General features: G+C 56.3%; 6 protein-coding genes and 1 non-coding gene across 7 annotated transcripts; 5 read left to right on the plus strand and 2 right to left on the minus strand.

Annotated features, from left to right (window-relative positions):
- The first annotated feature begins 256 nt into the window (after nucleotides 1–256).
- Nucleotides 257–2,736, plus strand: GGS23DRAFT_571100 (Bicupin, oxalate decarboxylase/oxidase). The gene is made up of 3 exons (XM_051516554.1): nucleotides 257–1,273; nucleotides 1,337–1,676; nucleotides 1,789–2,736. The coding sequence occupies exons 1-3, from the start codon at nucleotides 884–886 to the stop codon at nucleotides 2,478–2,480; spliced, it is 1,422 nt and encodes a 473-aa protein (XP_051371354.1). The 5' UTR covers nucleotides 257–883; the 3' UTR covers nucleotides 2,481–2,736.
- A 1,868-nt stretch (nucleotides 2,737–4,604) lies between these two features.
- On the minus strand, nucleotides 4,605–6,136 carry GGS23DRAFT_571106 (uncharacterized protein; the record flags this gene model as incomplete). The annotated part of the gene is made up of 2 exons (XM_051516555.1): nucleotides 4,981–6,136; nucleotides 4,605–4,803 (listed from the first exon to the last, which is right to left on the minus strand). A coding segment is annotated over exon 1 (494 nt), but the record flags the coding sequence as incomplete, so codon positions are not given.
- Nucleotides 6,137–7,044: 908 nt separating this feature from the next.
- Nucleotides 7,045–9,336, plus strand: GGS23DRAFT_605548 (sulfate transporter 4.1; the record flags this gene model as incomplete). The annotated part of the gene is made up of 3 exons (XM_051519772.1): nucleotides 7,045–7,369; nucleotides 7,451–8,346; nucleotides 8,494–9,336. The coding sequence occupies 3 exons, from the start codon at nucleotides 7,045–7,047 to the stop codon at nucleotides 9,334–9,336; spliced, it is 2,064 nt and encodes a 687-aa protein (XP_051371356.1).
- Nucleotides 9,337–10,286: 950 nt separating this feature from the next.
- On the plus strand, nucleotides 10,287–10,358 carry GGS23DRAFT_t57. The gene has a single exon. It is a non-coding gene; the product is annotated as a tRNA-Met (tRNA).
- Nucleotides 10,359–10,775: 417 nt separating this feature from the next.
- Nucleotides 10,776–13,487, plus strand: GGS23DRAFT_571114 (asparagine synthase-domain-containing protein). The gene is made up of 4 exons (XM_051516556.1): nucleotides 10,776–11,554; nucleotides 11,622–12,041; nucleotides 12,098–12,643; nucleotides 12,703–13,487. Exons 1-4 carry the CDS (start codon nucleotides 10,892–10,894, stop codon nucleotides 12,775–12,777), a joined length of 1,704 nt encoding a protein of 567 aa, XP_051371357.1. The 5' UTR covers nucleotides 10,776–10,891; the 3' UTR covers nucleotides 12,778–13,487.
- A 691-nt stretch (nucleotides 13,488–14,178) lies between these two features.
- GGS23DRAFT_597440 (PARP-domain-containing protein) lies at nucleotides 14,179–16,495 on the plus strand (the record flags this gene model as incomplete). Its single annotated transcript, XM_051518626.1, has 5 exons — nucleotides 14,179–14,742; nucleotides 14,840–15,052; nucleotides 15,171–15,980; nucleotides 16,044–16,196; nucleotides 16,373–16,495. 5 exons carry the CDS (start codon nucleotides 14,179–14,181, stop codon nucleotides 16,493–16,495), a joined length of 1,863 nt encoding a protein of 620 aa, XP_051371358.1.
- Nucleotides 16,496–17,374: 879 nt separating this feature from the next.
- On the minus strand, nucleotides 17,375–18,882 carry GGS23DRAFT_85685 (uncharacterized protein). Its single transcript, XM_051521349.1, has 2 exons — nucleotides 18,769–18,882; nucleotides 17,375–18,694 (listed from the first exon to the last, which is right to left on the minus strand). The coding sequence occupies exons 1-2, from the start codon at nucleotides 18,772–18,774 to the stop codon at nucleotides 17,468–17,470; spliced, it is 1,233 nt and encodes a 410-aa protein (XP_051371359.1). The 5' UTR covers nucleotides 18,775–18,882; the 3' UTR covers nucleotides 17,375–17,467.
- Nucleotides 18,883–19,272: the final 390 nt, after the last annotated feature.

A 19,272-nucleotide genomic window follows, 5' to 3' on the forward strand; every position in this document is an offset into this window, starting at 1 on the left:
TATACGCAAGGGTTGTTGCACTTGTAGTCTCGAATACCACCGATCAGGGAAAAAATCAAGGAAAGGAAGAAACGGGGAAGAAGATAGAAGAAAGAAAAGAAACCGAAACAGAAATCCCTGGCTGGCATGCAGTGGTAGGGTCGGATATCTGCGTGGTGTGGTGACAAAGGCGGCGCTTTCGGTGGTACGTGACGAGTATTAGTAGCAAGTAATAATAGGCCCCGGTTTCATTTCTCTCGCCGGCGGCTGCTAGGAGATCCCCCCGCTCCCATCACCCCGTCACCCCATGCTATGCAGCGTGCTCGACCATCCGCTCTCGCGACCAAACGTAGGTACATCGTCACCCATCGCTAGCCGTGGCCAGGGCCGGGACTGGCGATCAGGGACTGGCGACGGGGGGTGGATGCTGGGCTCGGGATTCGCCGTTCGCTCGGAGTTGTGCATGGCATCGTATGGATATGGGCGACGAGGGATCGATCGTGTAGGTAAGTGGTCGGTCATATCGCCAGTGGCAGCAAGCCTACAGCGACGAGGGTCGGCGCCAGACAGGAAGACAGGATTACGGCGTTGGGAGCATCGGCAGCGACGGCAAGTCTTCACATTCTGCAACGTGCTTGGCGCTGGCGACCATTTACCTCTACGCATAGTTATATACTATTATACACTCTATATATATACCTACAAGTATATATATATATGTTATTGGCTGGTTTGACAAACTTCTCTTTGTTTACTCATGAGCAGCAACAAGCCGTCATTTCTAGTACGAACCAGCGTAGGAAATCCCAGCCTGCCTTGCTTACTCTCTCATTCTTGACTTACACTCGGCTCGACCCCGCAAGTCAATCCATTTCCAAGAAACTCTTCCCAAACCTACTCCAAAATGCAGCTAGGGAGCGGGAGCGGCAGTGTTGCCGCCTGGAATCTCCTAGCGGCCTATCTCTCCTTGAGCGGCCCGGCCTTCGCTCTTCCCGTCGAGGACAGCCCGCGCCAGTATCTCCTCGCCGGGCTCAACCTCCCGGCCAAATACAGCGCCAACGCCAAGTCTCCCTACACTCCCGACTATAGGGATCCGTACGACCGAGCTGTAGATGCCGTCGGCGACAAGCTGGATCCGCTCCCCTACCGGAACGGATGGGGCGCCTCTGTTCTCGGCCCCTGGAACCGTGAACGGTCTCGCCAGAGCCCAGATCTGGTGCGCCCGCCAAGCACGGATCACGGCAATATGAACAACATGCGCTGGAGCTTCGCCGATTCTCACGTCCGCATAGAGGTACATTCAAGACAAGGGGGAAAAAAAAAGGGGAGATGGAGCCAGGTGCTAACTCGTCAGTAGGAAGGGGGCTGGACGCGCCAGACCACGGTTCGCGAGCTGGGCACCAGCGTCGAGCTGGCCGCCGTCAACATGCGTCTCGACCAGGGCGTCATTCGCGAGCTGCACTGGCATAAGGAAGCCGAGTGGGCCTTCATCCTGGATGGCGAGGTTCGGGTCACGGCACTCGACTACGAGGGTGGGAATTTCATCGATGATCTCAAAAAGGGCGACCTCTGGTACTTCCCGAGCGGCGTGCCGCATTCCCTCCAGGGGCTCGGCAAGAACGGCACCGAATTTCTCCTCATCTTCGACGACGGCAACTTTTCCGAGGAGTCGACCTTTATTCTGTCCGACTGGCTAGGTACGTGATGATGCTCTTCCTCCTCCTGCTACTACAACACCTGCAGGCACCACGCCACTCCGGACAAGCGCGCACTTGGCCGGCCCATAGGATGCTAACCTGTCAATCACAGCGCACACGCCGAGGTCGGTGATCGCCAAGAACTTCAACCTCGCGCCCGAGGTGTTCGCCCACATCCCCGAGAAGGAGAGGTACATATTCCAGGGATCCCTGCCGGGCTCCGTCGACGATGAGAAGCCGACGGGCAAGGGCGTCAAGAAGTCCAAGTACAACTTCGTCCACCGCATGCTCGACCAAGAGCCTCATCTGACCAGCGGCGGGGAGGTCCGCATCGCCGACTCCAAGAACTTCCCCATCTCCAAGACGGTGGCCGCGGCGCACGTCCTCATCCAGCCCGGCGCGCTGCGCGAGATGCATTGGCACCCCAACGCCGACGAGTGGTCCTTCTTCATCCGCGGGCGCGCGCGCGTCACTATCTTCGCCTCCGAGGGCACCGCTCGGACCTTCGACTACGTGCCCGGCGACGTGGCCATCATCCCTAGGAACATGGGCCACTTCATCGAGAACATCGGCGACGAGCCAATCGAGATGCTCGAGGTCTTCCGCTCCGACGAGTTCAAGGACTTCTCGCTGTTCCAGTGGCTCGGCGAGACACCCAAGAAGATGGTGGTCGACCACCTCTTCCAGGACGACCCCGCCAACGGCGAGATCTTCTGGAACCGGGTCAAGAGCGCCGAGAAGGACGAAGTTACCCTGCCCCGTCTAAGGTCAGGCCAAGAGGACGCCAAGCAGGGAGAGTTGTGAGAGTATACGATACGGGAGGGGGGGGCGCTCGGGTAATAATAACTCTCTCTCCCTTCTACCGTAAACAGGACTATTGCATGAGGTTACATCCGTACTGCTTTCGGTGGCATCACAAGTTGAATTTGAATACTGGTTATTATTCCCGACGAGCTTATACAAAATAGTGGTTTCTACAATATTAAGAAAGTCCTTTGGTAAAAATGTATCGTTCACGTCAAATCATAATATTATCCGTATATTAACATTTATCTCTCCATCGTAGAAGATGTTATTACATCCTTCAGTATATTGTTATCTGCGGCGATGTGAAGGTAATAATATATTAACTACCCATTGTATTATCAAGTTATGAGTGCGTAGGAGGTTTACGATAATCTTGTTATCACAGGAATGAAGCAGTCATGTATTAATACCTATTCTTAGTTATTTGAGGTCTTCGCACAAGGCACCCCCTCTGCTAAATAATATTAATAATACCAACCCTACTAGAGTAATCCGCCTCCTTTCGCTATATCGATAGTCCAGAGAAAAACAGGCAATAACTAATACCACCATTTTCATCCAGAGGTCGCCTGCGATTAATGCCTATCGACACCTCCTTGAGCTATTATTATAACCAGCATCCTCTTAGCTTATCCTTGGCTAGCCAATGTCCACCTTTTTTTTTTTTGCCGTCGGCAGAGCCTAGCTAGGCGGGAGGCGTCCTCATCGAGCACACTGCATCTGTGCCCTCTGGTGGCGACCGGTATAGGCCCTATAGGCCCATCTCCGAAACGACAGGCTCGTCCCGGTAATATTCGATACGCGTACCAGGGCCCCCCCGATGTTCGAGGCGTGCGTCGACTGAGAGCGGAAGGTATTATTCGGAACGGTCGGGATTTGTCACAGAAAAATCTCGACGCCTACACTTCCTTATCTGGCCTTGTAGGCCTATGAGTATACGCTGTAGCTGGGCCTCGCTGGTCGTACTCGGAGAGGGGAGTTTATGATCCCGTAGGACTCGATCTGTCGATGCCGACATGATGACCCCTCTAGATTCGACGCGTGCCCGAGGAGAACCGGTGCTAACCAGGTTCGCGAGTCAGCCCGATGAGGATGCAAAGGCTGCATTCTTCGCTTGGGCCGCAACGGTAAAGGGGACCGAGCATCGATCTCAATACCTTTGTTTACGCTAGCCTGCCCACCACCCTCATATCTCCCTGCCTTGCCTGCCCACCTAGCGATTGCAACGTTGGGGGTTGTGAAACCATGACGATATCGAGCACTAAAATACGTCTAGCCAACCATATCGCTGACTCCAATTCCGCCTTCTCCTCGTCCTTGTCCGACTGCGATCAAGGCCCGGTACACCTCGCCCTGTGTAAAAACACGCGACATCTAGATTGTGGCATTCTGGGGAAGTGTGAGTACGGCAGCGACTGATATCCGGCGCTCCCCTCTGTAGGAGCCGCAAATCCGACTTGGCTCGGCTCACCTTGCGGGGAGCGCTGATGTCGACGTACCTTGGCGTTCGGAGACCGAGCAACGCACATGCACGCGCTGGACCTGGACTGTGCGATGAGGGCTACCCGGCCTCGAAGGTTACATCTGCAAAAGGCCATCAGTGGTCTGTTATCGGGAGCGGACTGGGGGATGGCGTTAACGCCAGCCCATCCCTACGTATAGATTCGCCCCGTAATCCAGCATCGCAGCGAACCCCCTGCCAGCAACCCGAGAGGAGGTCGCAGCGGTCGACCGTCCCCTCCACCCTTTCCCCCCGAAGCATTGGGCGACACGTTCATAATCTCAAGCGAAGGAGAGAGGGCCCTGGGTCAACCAATCGATACCGAACTGTCTGCTACGCGAATACAAAAGATGGTCCGCCGAGGTTTCCTTTCGTCTTCGGTTCCCGTATCTGCCGCGTCGGCAGCCTGCGCTGACCAACCAGACTCGTCTTCCCGGTTAACTGCCCCCCCTGGACGACTGGGGGCGCTGAATCGGGGCATATGTCCGTCCTCTGCTACGGATGCCTCGCTTGATTTAACCCCCAGCGCTGGCAGTAGTGGGAAACATGAGGCATGGATCATGTGGGGTTCCCCGCCGTGTTACAGCGGTCTGTGTGGTCTTTTAACCTGTTTGGAAAAGTTTCCTTCTTCCTCGCTTTCTTCTTCTTTCTTCCCGTCCCGCGGCGGAGCAGCTGGGGAGTAGACAGACACGGCAGATGAGGAGAGGCAGGGGAGGGAGTAGGGTAGTGCGCTGATGTGTTGCGATTGGCAGGCAATCATCGGCCGGTCCATCGTCTGCGCATGCGGCGGACGCTGCAGAAGATGTTGTGTGCGAGATAGTAAGTCTCCCCGGTTGCATTTCCGCAATCTTATCTCCAACTCGACGAAGGGGAATTCCCGCGATTCCCCTGGATCGCCGAGATTGCTTTGACGGCAACTCGCAGAACCAAACCTCGACTCCCTATCATAAGACACGGGCAGCTATTAAGACAAAGGTCGACTGATGACAGCGAGAGGGGCCGTTTCGATGACTTGCTACTCATATGCGCAGCCCGAGGGAGTAGCCACAGCAGGGCTTGCCCATGCGATGTCACCGTCGCACCCACGCAGAGCCTGGATTGTGTCAAGCTTTTCTCTCGTCCTTGGCTGCGAACCCGCGGTGCCCAGGCACGGCTTGGCCGCGTCATCGTGCCCAGACGTGCGCGGAATAAAAACATCGCCCGGGTATACGGCCACGACGACATCGAAGACCCATGGAACAACGAGTCTTGTGTGTATGTGGGCGGCGCCACTGGGCTCATGCAATATTATATTGGCAGTGCTGTCGCGTGGGCAGCCGTAGAGTCCGACAGCACCAAACAAGGAAGTGTAGGCGCCTACATTTCCCTGTGATGTAGCACACATGCATTCGCGCGAGGACATGGCGCAATACCGCAGGCGTCCAGCAGACTTCCTCCCGTAGCTCGCCACATAACCGCTACGACGCCCTGTACGTAGGCGTTGTGATGCCTGCCGGCATACGCATACACACATAATACACACACATATACCCACATACAGGCACCGCACATAACCGCGGTTGTGACCCGGAGATTTAGGGATGGGCTCCGATGTCCTATAGACCGCCAAGACCTCCGAGCCAAGACTCGGTATAGACCTGCAAATCTACTATTACATCCGATGCTGACAACAACCAGGAACTGCAATGACTGTAAGCACCGTCGAGATCTTATTACAGGGCGCACGGAAGCTATGCTATGCTGCGCCTCCTCCTCCTCTCACCTGATGGGGGATGTCTTACTAGGGAGGGCATCGTTGACAGGGCGCTCAAGGTAGGTGGGTAGTTAATTAACTTGTACTTAACGACTAGGTGAGAAGCTATTTACTATGCTAATGGTGTTGGCTCTTAATATATGTACCGAAGAGGCCTGGAAGGGGTTTGGAAGGGTTGTGAAGATACAGAAAGCAGCTAATAATTAATACACGGTATTTGCCGGACACACGTAGGCATATGAATATGCAAATATGTATACGCACTCAGGATTACGTAGCACGATGGCGGCAACAAAGCGATGGAGGCAGAACCTACATGATCTGGCGAGACAGGCGCACGGGGCAAGCTGATAGCCTGTCTGGAATAGATTACGCCGCCCCGGATCCAAGCCGTCTACCGCCTCTCTCCCAGCAGGACGCCCTCACTGCCTTGTCTATGCTAATATGCACTCGCTACGCACCCTGTCCACGTCCCTCCCACATCCCACAAATGGCTGCCGTCAACTCACGTCTTACCCCGCGCCTGACGATCACATCACGGACGAATCTGTCACGTCGAGACGATGATTGACCAGCGTGCCCGGTACGGAGTCACATTTTGGGCATCAGACAGGCGCCTGATCCCGGGTAGGACCCAGATACGCCCGTAATATGAGCCGCTGTTCGCATCGAAAGCAGCATACAGTAACCAGCCCCGAGGAGCCCACCGAGCGAAGAGGGAGAGAGGAGGGGGGGAGGGAAAGCAAGTCTCTTCACCTGCTCGAGGCTCAAGGCCGAGAATTCTACGTACCTACGAGCCGGCCCTTCTATCGTGCTGTGCCCCTGAACGTGTGATTCCGCGCCGCGTTCCTCTCTTCGTGAGGGTTCGCACATGTGAGAACAAGAAATGACCCTCAAGATCCCTCGTAGAGAGCCCCGTTGATGCCGACAGAGCGGCGAGAATATTCCGAGGGTAGGTGTGATCGTAACTGGCTCTGCGACAAGCGACCCGGGTCGAGGGCATCGCCGCCTCGGTGCGCGATCGTCCTCACATGCGCAGGACACCCACCGCTACCACCCAGCGCCCAACCGTGGGACCTTCTGTTTGGAGAAGCACCAGAATCTTGTGCAACGAGGTGAGAACTGATTTCCCGTAGGCTGGACCTCGATCTATAATAAGGCCCGTAGCGATCTCAGCCTCATGAACTAGGGTAGGTTAGACTATATGCTCGTTGCTTGAGCAGTCGGGGAACTTTTCTCTTCTTCTTCTCCTCTTCTCCTCTTTCCCCCTAGTCTAGCGCAAGTAAACTTCTCGAAAGACCAGCGCCATGGAGAAGACAGTCACCGCCCTCAAGGAGGAGTTGCGGACCGACGTCACCCTGAACAGGGTCGTCAAGTTCGCCCGCGTCGCGCCCAAGAAGTTCCCGCCGGCCGCGAAGCAGTACCTCGCCGACAAGCTCCCCATCGTCCAGTGGCTCCCGCGCTACTCGCTGTCGTGGCTGCCCCAGGATTTCATGGCCGGCCTCACCGTCGGCGTCCTGCTCATCCCCCAGGGCCTCGCGTACGCCAAGATCGCGACGATCCCGATCGAGAACGGCCTGTACTCCTGCTGGGTCCCCGCCGCCGTCATGGTGTTCATGGGGACGTCGAAAGGCGAGTCGAGAATAGGGGGGACTAGACGCGAATACGGCTAGCGTTGAGAATTGACGCTAACTCCCCCCCCCCCCTGCGCAGATTTATCGACGGGACCAACATCGATCTTAGGTCTCCTGACGGCGCAAATCATCGCCGACCTCAAGGACGAGTTCCCGCGGGTCGACATCTCGGCGGCGGTGGCGATGATGGTGGGGATCTGGTCCCTGCTCATCGGGCTGCTCGGGCTCGGCTTCCTGCTCGACTACGTGTCGATCCCGGTGCTGACGGGGTTCATCTCGGCGACGGCGTTCGTCATCGGGATGGGCCAGGTGGGCTCGCTGGTGGGGCTCAGCAACGTGCCCGACGGCGCCTTCAACCAGCTCGCCAACATCCTGCGGCGGCTGCCGCGGTGGGACGGGCCGACGTGCGGGATCGGCTTCGGCACCGCGCTCGTCCTGCTCGCGCTGCAGCACGTCGGCCGCCGCTGGGGCGGCCGCCACTTCGCCATCCGCTACCTCGCCAGCAGCCGCGCCATCGTCGTCATGGTCGTCTTCACCCTCATCTCCTACCTCGCCAACCGCGGCCGCGACCACGGCGCCTACCTCTGGAGCATCAGCGAGGTGTCCACCCACGGCATCGAGACCCCGCGCGCGCCCGGCGCCGTGCTGCTGGCGCGCGTCGCCGCCCGCTCGATCGCGCCCCTCGTCGCCTGCACGCTCGAGCACCAGGCCGTCGGCCGCGCCTTCGGCCGCCGCAACCACTACGCCGTCGACCAGACCCAGGAGTTCAACTACCTCGGCGTCACCAACATCGTCAACTCCTTCTTCGGCTCCATGCCCGTCGGCGGCGCCATCTCCCGCACCGCCGTCAACTCCGAGTGCGGCGTCCGCAGCCCCCTCAACGGCGCCATCACGGCCGGCTTCATCATCCTCACCCTGTACGTCTTCTCGCCCGCGCTATACTGGCTACCTAAAGCGACACTCTCCGCTATTATTGTGAGTATCTTTCTCTGTCTCTCTATCTCTCCTCTCCCGCCTTTTCCCTCTCTTTTCGCTTGCAAATTCAGAAAGAGACGTCCCTATTTTTTGTCCGCCTAAAAGAGAAGTCTATTCACCCGCTAACTACTAAATCTGGGACAATAGATCATGGCAGTCATCCACCTCTTCGGCCCACTGTCGCTGATCTGGCGGTACTGGCGCGTCTCGCTCGCCGACTTCGTCGCGTGCATGGTCGCGTTCTGGGTCACCATCTTCGTGTCGGCGGAGATCGGCATCGGCGCGGCGACGGCGTGGAGCATCGTATGGACGCTGCTGCGCACGGCCTTTGTCACGCCGACAGTGCTCACCAGCGAGTCAGGGTCGGTGACGAGCGGCGGCGGCGGCGGAGCGACGGGCGCGGGCGCGGGCGCGGGCGGCGGGCTGCCGTCGGCGGTGTCGATCCCCGAGGACACGGTAGTGGTGCGGTTCGCGGACGCGCTGTTCTTCCCGAACGCGAACCGGGCGAAGGTGCGGGCGCTCGAGGCCATGCAGGTGGCCTTCCCGTCGGTGGGGAACCGGCACTACGGCGTGGAGCGGCAGCGGTCGTGGAGCGTGGCGGCGGAGCAGCGGCTCGCGCGGCTGCGGGCCGCGCGCGGCGTCGCCCTGCGCCAGATGCCCCTCGCCGTCTGCGTCTGGGACTTCACCGCCGTGCCCTTCGTCGACGCCACCGGCCTCACCGCCCTCGCCGAGCTGCGCGACGACGTGCGCCGCCAGCTCGGCGCCAGCATCCGCATCCGCGTCGTCGGCATGGTGCCCGCCGTCCGCCGCCGCTTCGCGCGCGCCGGCTGGCGCCTGCTCGACGTCGACGCGGAGGAGGCGGCGCCGCCGCCGGCGGCGGGAGGAGAGGCGGGCGACGTCGAGTGGGTCTATCCCTCGCTCGAGAGAGCCGTTTGGGACGAGAGGGAGAGCGACAGCAGCTTGAGGGGCGTGGTTACGGAGAAGACTTGAATTCCGGGGCGGCGTTTCTCAGGGTAAAGGGGTCAGGTCACTTTTCAAGGTCGGGCACAGGCAGCCAAGGAGCAAAAGGGCAGGCATAATATGGGACATGGTTGAGGTTTCGTGCTTGGGTATTGGCTCTTGCTCCAGTTTGGGTAGCCTGGGGTGCGGATAGGGAGGCGGGAGGCAAAGACGAGGGAGTGGGCGAGAAGCCCCCCCTCTACGTATATTATTACAGTCCTTTCCAAGGTCCGTCTCAAATAAGAATCCGGATTGATGAATCGAATTTGGGTGTGGTTTGTAGAAAGGAAATCCTGCGGAGGGTTAGAGGCTTGCCTAGCCTGCCACGGATGAGATACTAAAACAATGGTCAACCCCCCTCTTCGCATGTTGAACTAGGAGGTCTGGTTTCTGTCCTGAATAGGGGGACGTTATGGCGCTTGCAACTAGACAAGCTGTATCAGACTCTTTCAACACAAACGGGTCTGGAAAGGGGACACGAACTTTTGCAAAGATCAGGAGTTGTTAGCACGACTAAACCGAGGTATGCCTATCAACGCGAACATAGGTATGTAGAGAGGGAATAAGTGCAGTTCTCGCATAGGTATCCATCAATGGTTGCCCTGACCGGACAAGATACTGCCACAGTCAATTAAGCCATGACACTATTTCGCATAGGAACAAAAAAAGCTGCTTGACACCTGCTTTGATGGTTAAAGCGAGAACGAAAAGACGAAGAGAGCGAATAGTGGCAATGGCTCTGCAACCTCTGGTGAGGTTTCGCTTCACGGCGTTGGCGACATTTTGTAGGGGCTCGTGAATTACCGAAGTACTCTAAAGTGCTGGACTCGACGTGCCTACAGCTTTACAACGGTACTTGATTGGTGGGATTTAGGTATAAGGGTTGCAAGGCATATATGGGAGAATAATACAACCCCTGACATGAGAGAACTCAGAAAAAAAGCACCTTGGCGCAGTGGAAGCGCGCCGGGCTCATAACCCGGAGGTCCTCCGATCGAAACGGAGAGGTGCTAGTTCTAATGTAGCTATTCACTATTTTCATTTTTTTCTTGTGTTACTATTTCACTTTTACGGTGGTGAGTTTCCGGACATTCTCTTCGATTTGCTCTGTACAGTGTCTTTTTATTTTAGGGAATAGGTACTTAATCCTAGGTTCCTCTCTTTTCCCCCCTCCTTAGTGCCGAACCTCACACAATATCTCCCAAGCACCCATTATCCATCCTATGCCATTCCTGGTGTCTGTAACTCCATGCGATACCCAAGTACTTTCCAATAGGAAAAAATTCAACAAAAGAAAGAAAGAAAAAAACCAAGGGTAGTAAGATGTGGCTGTATGAGGCTGTGCATTGCTTAGCGCAACGCGCCGCGGTCCCTTAGCTCTTATCTATGTAGGAATATTTCCGAGCCGCTTTTTCCTCCCATCTCCGTCTATCTTTATCCACATTTAGCTACTTACCTCTATTCATCCCTCTTCTCGACCGTCTTTCCTGGCTTCATCCTATCAACGGCCCGGACGGCCGCCGCCTTCTCGCAGGGTCCGGGCATCATGTGTGGTATCCACGCCGTCATTTCTTCCGCTCCCATTCCAGCTCTGCCTGTCGAGCTGAAAAGTCTCCTTTCGCACCGTGGTCCCGATCATTTCGGTCAGGTTCGCCGCGCGCTTCCTTTCGCAAAGGATGACTCAGAGATCTCTCTCGAGTTCACCTCGACGGTCCTGGCCTTGCGGGGAGACCACCTGGCAAGGCAGCCGCTGGAGTCTGCCGTCAGCGCGTCTGTCCTCTGCTGGAACGGGGAGGCTTGGAGGGTCAACGGCCAATCCATCCGTAGCCAAAACGACGGCGAGCTCCTCCTAGGAATCCTCGATGCCATCGACGTGCCCACGGCTTCATCGCGAGAGTCGCACATCTTGAATGTTTTGCGCAGTGTCGATGGCCCCTTCGCCTTCTTATTTTATGATGCTCAGATCCGACGTCTTTATTTTGGGCGAGATCGTTTAGGGCGACGGTCGCTTCTCGTCCACGCAGCCGAGCATGGCAGCTCGATATCATTTTCCAGTGTTGCCGACGTACCTGCTGCTAGCTGGAAGGAAGTGGAAGCAAGTGGGATATACTCATTAGATCTCAGCACGCGTCTTGCTACGCCTCAAGGACTGATATTAGACACCCGGGTCACGAAGCACGCGTGGATACGATCAGGAGGAGAAGACATGGTAAGCTCTACATTGTCGCAAGTACAGGTGTGCGCATGCGACCTCTGCTATAAACTCATATTCGCAGGTATCGAGCATTGGACATTTCAACACAGCGCTGCCTCGGCCCGGCCAGGAACCAGACCTCAACTCGGCGTCCGAGATGCTCCGGCACTGGCTCTGCGAGTCTCTCAAGTTGCGCGTATTAGATATCTCAGAACCACCAAACCCGTTGTCCGGCTTGGACGTCCGCGTCGCTGTATTATTCTCTGGGGGTCTCGACTGCACGGTCCTGGCAAGGCTGGCCCACGAGTTTGTCCCCTGCAGTCAGGAGATAGACCTGATCAATGTTGCTTTCGAAAACCCCCGCCAAGTGGCGATCAATAAGACCCTGGCGCACCGAGAGGCGGGCGATATCTACGAAGCTTGCCCGGACAGGGCCACAGGCCGGAAGGCTTTTGCCGAGCTGAAATCGGTCTGCCCAGACCGACGCTGGCGTTTCATTGCAGTGTGTCCTCGATCCACTCGTGCCGTCCCTGACGGCCAGCTAAGCCGCATAAACAGGTCAACGTCCCATTTGAAGAAGCCATGAGCCACAAGCCAAGGATTGTTTCCCTTATGCATCCTCATAACACGGAGATGGATCTTTCCATCGCCTTCGCCCTCTACTTTTCTGCCCGGGGAATAGGACATTGCTACGTTGACAAGCCCGATTGGGAGCCAACCCCGCCGGTCGTAGCTACACCGTCGAGGGTACTCCTATCCGGTCTCGGGGCGGACGAACTCTTCGGCGGCTACGCGCGACACGAGGCAGCGTTCAAGGCAGGTGGGTATGCCCGAGTCATCGACGAGCTGAAGCTGGATATCAGTCGCATCGGCCAGAGGAATCTAGGTCGTGACGACCGGGTCATGGCCCATTGGGGCAAGGAGGTGCGGTTCCCATACCTCGACGAAGAACTCGTTAGGTTTGCTATCAGCTCTCCCGTATGGGAGAAGTGCGATTTCCAGAATCCATCCCACCCCGCTGTCATCGATCCGGCCAAGCGAATCTTGAGGGTCCTCGCCGATAAGCTCGGCATCCCCGGGGTGGCTAGAGAAAAGAAGAGGGCGGTAAGACGGGAGTTCGCGTCATACAACAAGCAATCGACCTGCCGCTGACGGTTACGCAGATCCAGTTCGGCTCGAGGACAGCCAAGATGGAAAGCCACACGGGTAGGCTTCGGGGCACAGCGCTGATCAGTTGAGACCCGATCCCGGCTAGTGGCCTGCAATACGCCACGTGATGTTGAAGGGACTGGCGATGATGATACATCAGATACTTCCGAGTTGGTCTCCAATAATCCCGTCGAGTTGACCCACCTGTGCGTTCCTACGTTCGTAGCAACCCTCTTGGGATCCTCGTATCACGGCCCATTACCAGCGATGACGTCGAAAAGGCATGTCTGAGCCAGTCTACCCCTTACTTATTATACGATATGGTCATGTCTTTCTGTTTGTACAGCGTTTCTGCGGAGACCGGTACTGCATCGTGTCAGTACCTAATCGGGGATACGACGCGTGGTGGAAGGACAATCAGCTCGCGGCACGAATACAGGACTCGAGTCTACCCATACAATATCCTCCCTAATGGCATCAGCGGTGTCTTCTCGGAAGGAGAATAGAGGGCAGCTAGAAGCACACTTCGCTCTCTTTTCTCTTGCTTCGCTTGATCGGAGGGGATTGGGTCAGGGGATCAGCCTAGTCAACTACCCATAACTACGGAGAGAAGGCACATCCCCTCTCGGAGATACACAACGAAAAAGTTTTCACGATGCGTTCCCCCATATAGGAACTGTTTGCTCCGTGAGCTGCTCATCCGATTACGGGGCAAAGACCTACCTAACCGGTTACGCTATATATCTATATAATTTTTATACAGTACAACATAGTGCATAATAACAATACCTTGACTCATTAACTGCCTCTATACTTCGAATGTTCTTCTTAATCCTCGATTGAGATGACAAAAATATACAGAAGATCTACGGATAAGCATCTAATAAGAGGGATAGCTTCTTGCTCTAGTTGCTGTATAGATTTAACTACCTCGTTTCGTTTATAGAGTCGAGCCTTCATTGTTATATAATAGGCATACACTTAACCAGCTCTGAATTAGGTCGGCTCATTCTCTGACACACAATTGACCTAATGTAAATTTGTATCTACCTATCTCGATATAATACATACTTGGTTACGCGCTGCTCTATAGAGTTGATCGAATTTCAACTGCTGCCTCCCTAGACAGCCCATGTCCAACTCCTCTTCAGCTGTAGCAACATCTCAAGAGTTGGCTTATAACGTGAACGCCAACTCACAATTTCGCCCTGAAAGACAGCCACCTCATTAGCAGCAATAGTACCCAAAGGCGGCTTGAACAACGCCGCCTCCTCACATCCTCCTGAAAGACCAGTCACCTCATCAGCAATAGTAGTATCTACAGGCGACTTCAGCATCGCCATCTCACAATTCTGTGCTAAATTTTCAAATGGGCCACCTCTTCTTTCTCCTCCTCCTCTTCTTCTTCCTCCTCTTCCTCCTCTTCGTCTTCCTCCTCCTCTTTCAGCCACTCTCGTTGTCGTCATTGTTATTCGATTCTCCCGTCCAGGATGCCGGCCCCCCAGGCGTTCATGGGCTACACGGGCCCTCTGGGCCGGCCCCTCGGCCCGCCGCTCAGCGACTGCAATATAGTGCTCTGCGGCATCTGGCCCGGCCAGGACTACGCCGAAATCGAGCAGCGACTCCTGAACCCCCTGGGCGCCACCCACCAGAGCTCGATCGGTCCCTCTACCACCCACATCGTGGTCCTCGAGGGGCCCGGCTTCTACGAGGGTCCCCGCAAGCACAAGGTCGACCAGGCGAAAGCCAGTGGCCGGCCCCTGGTAACGCTGCAGTGGCTCGAGGAGTGCCTGCTCAGGTCTGCACGTATACCCGAGGAAAACTTCAAGCCGCGCCTCGCCCTCCCTCTTTCCACAATCTTGCGCGCCGAACTCCTCCCCGTGGCTCTCGTCCGGGACGCCCCGTCCATCGACAAGCTCGTCGTCGTCGACGAAGGCGTCCCCGAGAACTTGTTCGGGTTCGAGGTATACATCGACGAGGACCGCGTCGTGTATGACGTGCTACTGAGAAGAGTGGACGTGCTTCAATCTTGGAACACGTATGTCCGACTCCAGGTGAGAATTTTCTTCTCCTCGACCTCTCTCTCCTCTCCCCTATCCCCTCCTCCCTTAAACGCCGCCTTCTACGAGACGTATTGACCGGTGCTTCTAGTTATTGCGGAGAATCGTAACGGGGGAGTTCACCGTTTGGAGCCGACACGGCCGGGTGGGAAGCACGGGGAGCTGGAGCTACTCCCCGAGATATCTGGAGCCCCAGCCCGCCTTGAATATATTCAGAAATCAATTCCAGGCCTGGACCGGCCTGGACTGGAGCGACCGGCACAGCTATTCGATTACTGGAAAGCATGTATTGGTCGAGAGGATCGTGAGTTTCGCCTGTTTCCTCTTTTCCGTTGTCGTGTCCATCCTATCTCACCCTCCTTGCCCCCTTCTCCCCCGAGTCATCTTCGGCGATAGCGATGGCTGACTAACGGCCGACACAGTACTATGATCCTGATTACGAGGACTTCGACGCCGTGGCACCCGGCGTAACCAAGGCTGAGGATTTTCCGGTGGCGGCCAAGGAGCTTACAGAGCTCATTTTCAAACAGCAGTATGTCACGGGCGCGACAGACCGGTACCGGGTGACGGACGGGACGTTCCCCCTGGGGCAGCTCAACCACATCGCCTTCGAGCAGGGGTCCCGGATCCTGGGATACATACGACGGGTGTTAGAAGACAACACCTTGGCCACCTCGATGTACCAAGCCACTCCAGACGCGGTCGTTACCGAGCTGGCCAACTTGTACTACACCCTGGTTCCGGTCAATTCGGAACAGAGTCCGTTGCAGAATCTCGCGAACCTTACAGAGGTCGCGGCAGAGGAACGAGAACTCGGCGCGATGCGGCGGGAGATGGAGGCCCGGCACAGGCGTAGGCTCGAGAGGGAAAACGTGGCCATGCAAGAGCTGAGACTGAACTTCGAGAGCCTAGGCCTCGAGGTGATGACGCCGCTCGACGCGGGAAGCCAAGAGTTTGAGGAGCTCAAGGCCCTCCTACGGTCCACGCGCGGCCCAACCCACGCCTTCGCTTACCAGGTCTCGCAGATCTTCCGAGTCCAGATCCGAGGGGAGGGCGACAAGATCAACCGCACCTACGGGCTGCCTCAGAACAGGCGCCTGCTGTGGCACGGCTCGCGCTGCGTCAATATCCGCGGTATTCTCACCCAAGGACTGCGTATTGCGCCCCCCGAAGCCCTGGTGTCGGGCCACATGTTTGATAAGGGTATATATCTGGCCGAGGCGTCTAGCAAGGTGAGTAGCTCTCGCTCAGATGAGAGGAAAAGGAGGAGAAGCTCACAGTGTTTACGCGGATAGTCGGCCCTATACAGCTCGGCACTAGCTTGCAACGGGCACGGGGTCTTGCTCCTATGCGAGGCCGAGCTGGGAAACCCGATACTCAGATACCTGGGTCCGAGGCCCAACGCGGCCCAGGAGGCTCGACAGCGGGGCTGCCTCGCCGTCCATGGGGTTGGATGCCGACGCGTAACATCATGGAAAGACGCCGGTTGCATTCACCCATCCCTGCAGGGAGTCCAAATGGTAACGCCAGCACGAGCCCTTCTCCCTATATCCCACCTACCCCTCCCAACCTTGAGCTTCTTGATAGAGTCTTCCTCGCTAACCCAGTCTCTCTCTCTCCGCAGCCTAATATGGACCAGCCGTTCACAAACGATCACTGGGAAAGAAACCAATTCGAGTACAGCGAGTACGTGTGCTACAACGAGGCCCAGGTCAGAGTGCGTTACCTGTTCAGGATCCGAGTCTAGGGAACTCTAGGTTAGAACGGCCGCAGTCGACGATGCTGGAGGAAAAAAAACATGATACTATGAGATTGAACTCGTACCTACCTACTCATCCAACGTTGCGTTAACTCGTCTTCGTGTTGGCTTGCTCTGAGATGTATACCCGTGAGACGTAATCAACAATTCTTCTACACTCATCACCCAGTGGCGCACGACGCGTCTCGTAGTTCCCCGGGCAACCAATCGACTAGACGGCATACAAGTAGCCCCCCAGCTACACGCACGTGTGTATATACGGAATGACGCAAAGGCTTTTAGATATGTGAAGAGAAAATCCATCACGCCGAAGACAGGATACGACCGCCAAGAAGGCGAGGCGAGGAGCAGTCAGGGGAAGGGAGAACAATATACAGTAATTGTTGTAAGGTAGGGAGACAGTACGGTGGGAAGAGGTAGTCCTAGAAGGAAGAGGTAGTCCTAGAAATTGCCCTCCTATAGATGTTACGACATTAGAAGGTCGTCCTCCTTCTTATCCAGTCCGCCTGTGATGCAGAGATATTAAAGTAACACAAAGGAGGCGCACACGAAAACGAGAATGGAGAAAAGGAAAAAAAGGAAAAAAAACGAACATCGTCTCTTTAACCCTCATCTGCTGTCGTCTGGCCCAGGAACGCTCGGAAGGGGGTATGCCGAAAGATGATTGAGGAATGATGATGACCAACGCCGCTGCTGTCCCATGTACGGTGTTTTTTCTCGGCCTCGAATATATGTGGGAAGCGGGACGAAGAAGACCGAAAAGAGAATAATTCATCACAAAACGCCGTCTTCCATGCAGTTTTTTCCCCCGTCTAAACGTAAACCTCGGAAATCCGGTTCTCTAAAGCTGCCGCTACGGGGAGGTAAAGCGGATCTGTGGAAGACTTGAAAAAAAAAGGCCCGTATTCACAGATGAGGCCGTTGTCGTAAGATCTCATCATCGGCGGCCGGGCACCCCTATCAGCCCTGAGCGAGTCGTCGCCTTCGCTCTTCCTTCTCTCGCTTCAGCTTCTCCTCGAGGGCCTGCTCGCGTCTGTCCTCCTCGCGTGCTAGTATCTCCGCCCTTCGCTCCTCTACGTCGATGTCGGATAAGCCAGCTTCCATATCGCTAGAGCCGTCGGATTCGTAGCCGTACCCGTTACCTCTGGGGTCGGGCTCGTCGTCGTCGTCATACTCGATAAAGTCGTCCATATCATCGTCGTACTCGTTTTCGTACCGATCCCGACGGCTAGGTGGTGCCAGGAGCCCACCCCCACGGTAAGATGATACCTGTTTCCTAGAAGACGGTTTGTCCGACGACGCGCCGGGTCGAGGGCGCGCGGTTCCAGTGTAGCCCGTAGTGGCAGTTGCTGATTTCTTGACCTTCTTCTCCGGCACTTCACCTGCTGGGGAGCCACGTGCCTGCTTGCTATCTACCTTGGCGTCCTTGGTGGTACCGTTCCGGCCTCCTTCGCGACCTCCCGCGGCGGGCCGTGCACCGTCACGGGAAGGATTAGCAGGTGTCCGGCCATTTCCAGCGTACGCCTTTCCACTCTTCCCCTTCACGATGTTGGGTTTCGGCTCCGCCTTTCCGGAGCCTCGGTCTCGTCTGTCCATAGGCTTGTGTTGAATCATGCCGGCCTTGTTCATCGTTGCCTGGGCCTTTTTGGCACGCTCCATTATCTCCTGGAAAGAGCCCTTCTTCGGCGCCTTGGATGGGTCCGAGGGAGTTGGGGTGGTAGGCGAGGGTTTCGCCGGGGGTGGTTTAGAAAGAGGCTGAGACGCCGTGTTGAGCTTCGACGGCCGGGAAGCGGGAATCAAAGGCTGCTTCGGCTGGGAAGTGCTGGAAACCGGCCCAGACGAAGGCCTGCCATTTGAGGAGGCGGTTATACGCTGTCCATTTGGCGTAGGAGGTTGATAGGGGCGGCCATTTGTCGACGGCGAATGTGTCCGATGAGGCAGGGTCGACGATCTGGCGGGAACGGAGGCCGCAGTCCTGGGGCGGTCGGCGTCATCTTTTTTCACATCGCGAGCGACCCTGCTTGCCGAAGAAGGCACATCGTGCTGTCGTGCTTTGTTGTACTTGGCCGAGGCTGTATTGGGCGGATCACCTTCCGCCTTGCGCTTGATGCCTAACGACGTCGAGGTCTTCTCGGGCGGCGCAGGAAATGACTGGCCACCGCTGATCTCGGCAAGGAGGTCACCGATCTAGTTGCACAGGACATGTGGTTAGATATCAGGTCATCACTAAAACGGGCGGACGGGGGGAGTGGACGACGTACGGGCATGATGATAAGACTGGTGGACCGAACTACCACGGAAGGGCGTCTCTAGATCGCTGCCGGATTGCCGTCAGGAACGTGTGGCAGTACCCGAGGCGTCATAAATCAGCAGGCTCTGTCATATATGCGATGACTCTCGTCTCAAGACCCGATGCGACCAGGAAACGAAGGTGAAGTCTGGTCGGATTGATCTCGCACGTCGCAGGAAAGGCCAGAGGGCGTTTCAAAGATGGATCTGGGGGGGTATTAACGGATGCGGCGGACTATTATGTACACAAAGAGGCGAGGAGACGGCGGGAAATGGCGTCGAAGCGGGTGCGGTGGTGGTGATAAGAGGTTTGGTAGAAAGAAAGTCTCGTGCTGTTCCGCTCTCCAGTAGAAATTCAATCGTACCGAGTTAGGTACCTATGTATATACGGTACATGCATGTATACCTACTCATAACTCGTATGGCGCTGGGCTGGCTGGCTGCTGGTTGGGCGGTTGCAGCTGGTAGTTAGCGCT

Source organism: Durotheca rogersii (genome assembly GCF_024521655.1).
Source record: "Durotheca rogersii strain YMJ 92031201 chromosome Unknown GGS23scaffold_12, whole genome shotgun sequence".
NCBI lineage: Eukaryota > Fungi > Ascomycota > Sordariomycetes > Xylariales > Xylariaceae > Durotheca > Durotheca rogersii.

Coding starts and splice junctions, on each gene's coding strand:
- GGS23DRAFT_571100 (XM_051516554.1), top strand. CDS start 884: ATGCAGCTAGGGAGCGGGAGCGGCAGTGTTGCCGCCTGGAATCTCCTA. Junction 1,274..1,336: donor ATTCTCACGTCCGCATAGAG/GTACATTCAAGA, acceptor ACTCGTCAGTAG/GAAGGGGGCTGGACGCGCCA. Junction 1,677..1,788: donor TATTCTGTCCGACTGGCTAG/GTACGTGATGAT, acceptor TGTCAATCACAG/CGCACACGCCGAGGTCGGTG.
- GGS23DRAFT_571114 (XM_051516556.1), top strand. CDS start 10,892: ATGTGTGGTATCCACGCCGTCATTTCTTCCGCTCCCATTCCAGCTCTG. Junction 11,555..11,621: donor GATCAGGAGGAGAAGACATG/GTAAGCTCTACA, acceptor TCATATTCGCAG/GTATCGAGCATTGGACATTT. Junction 12,644..12,702: donor CTAGAGAAAAGAAGAGGGCG/GTAAGACGGGAG, acceptor ACGGTTACGCAG/ATCCAGTTCGGCTCGAGGAC.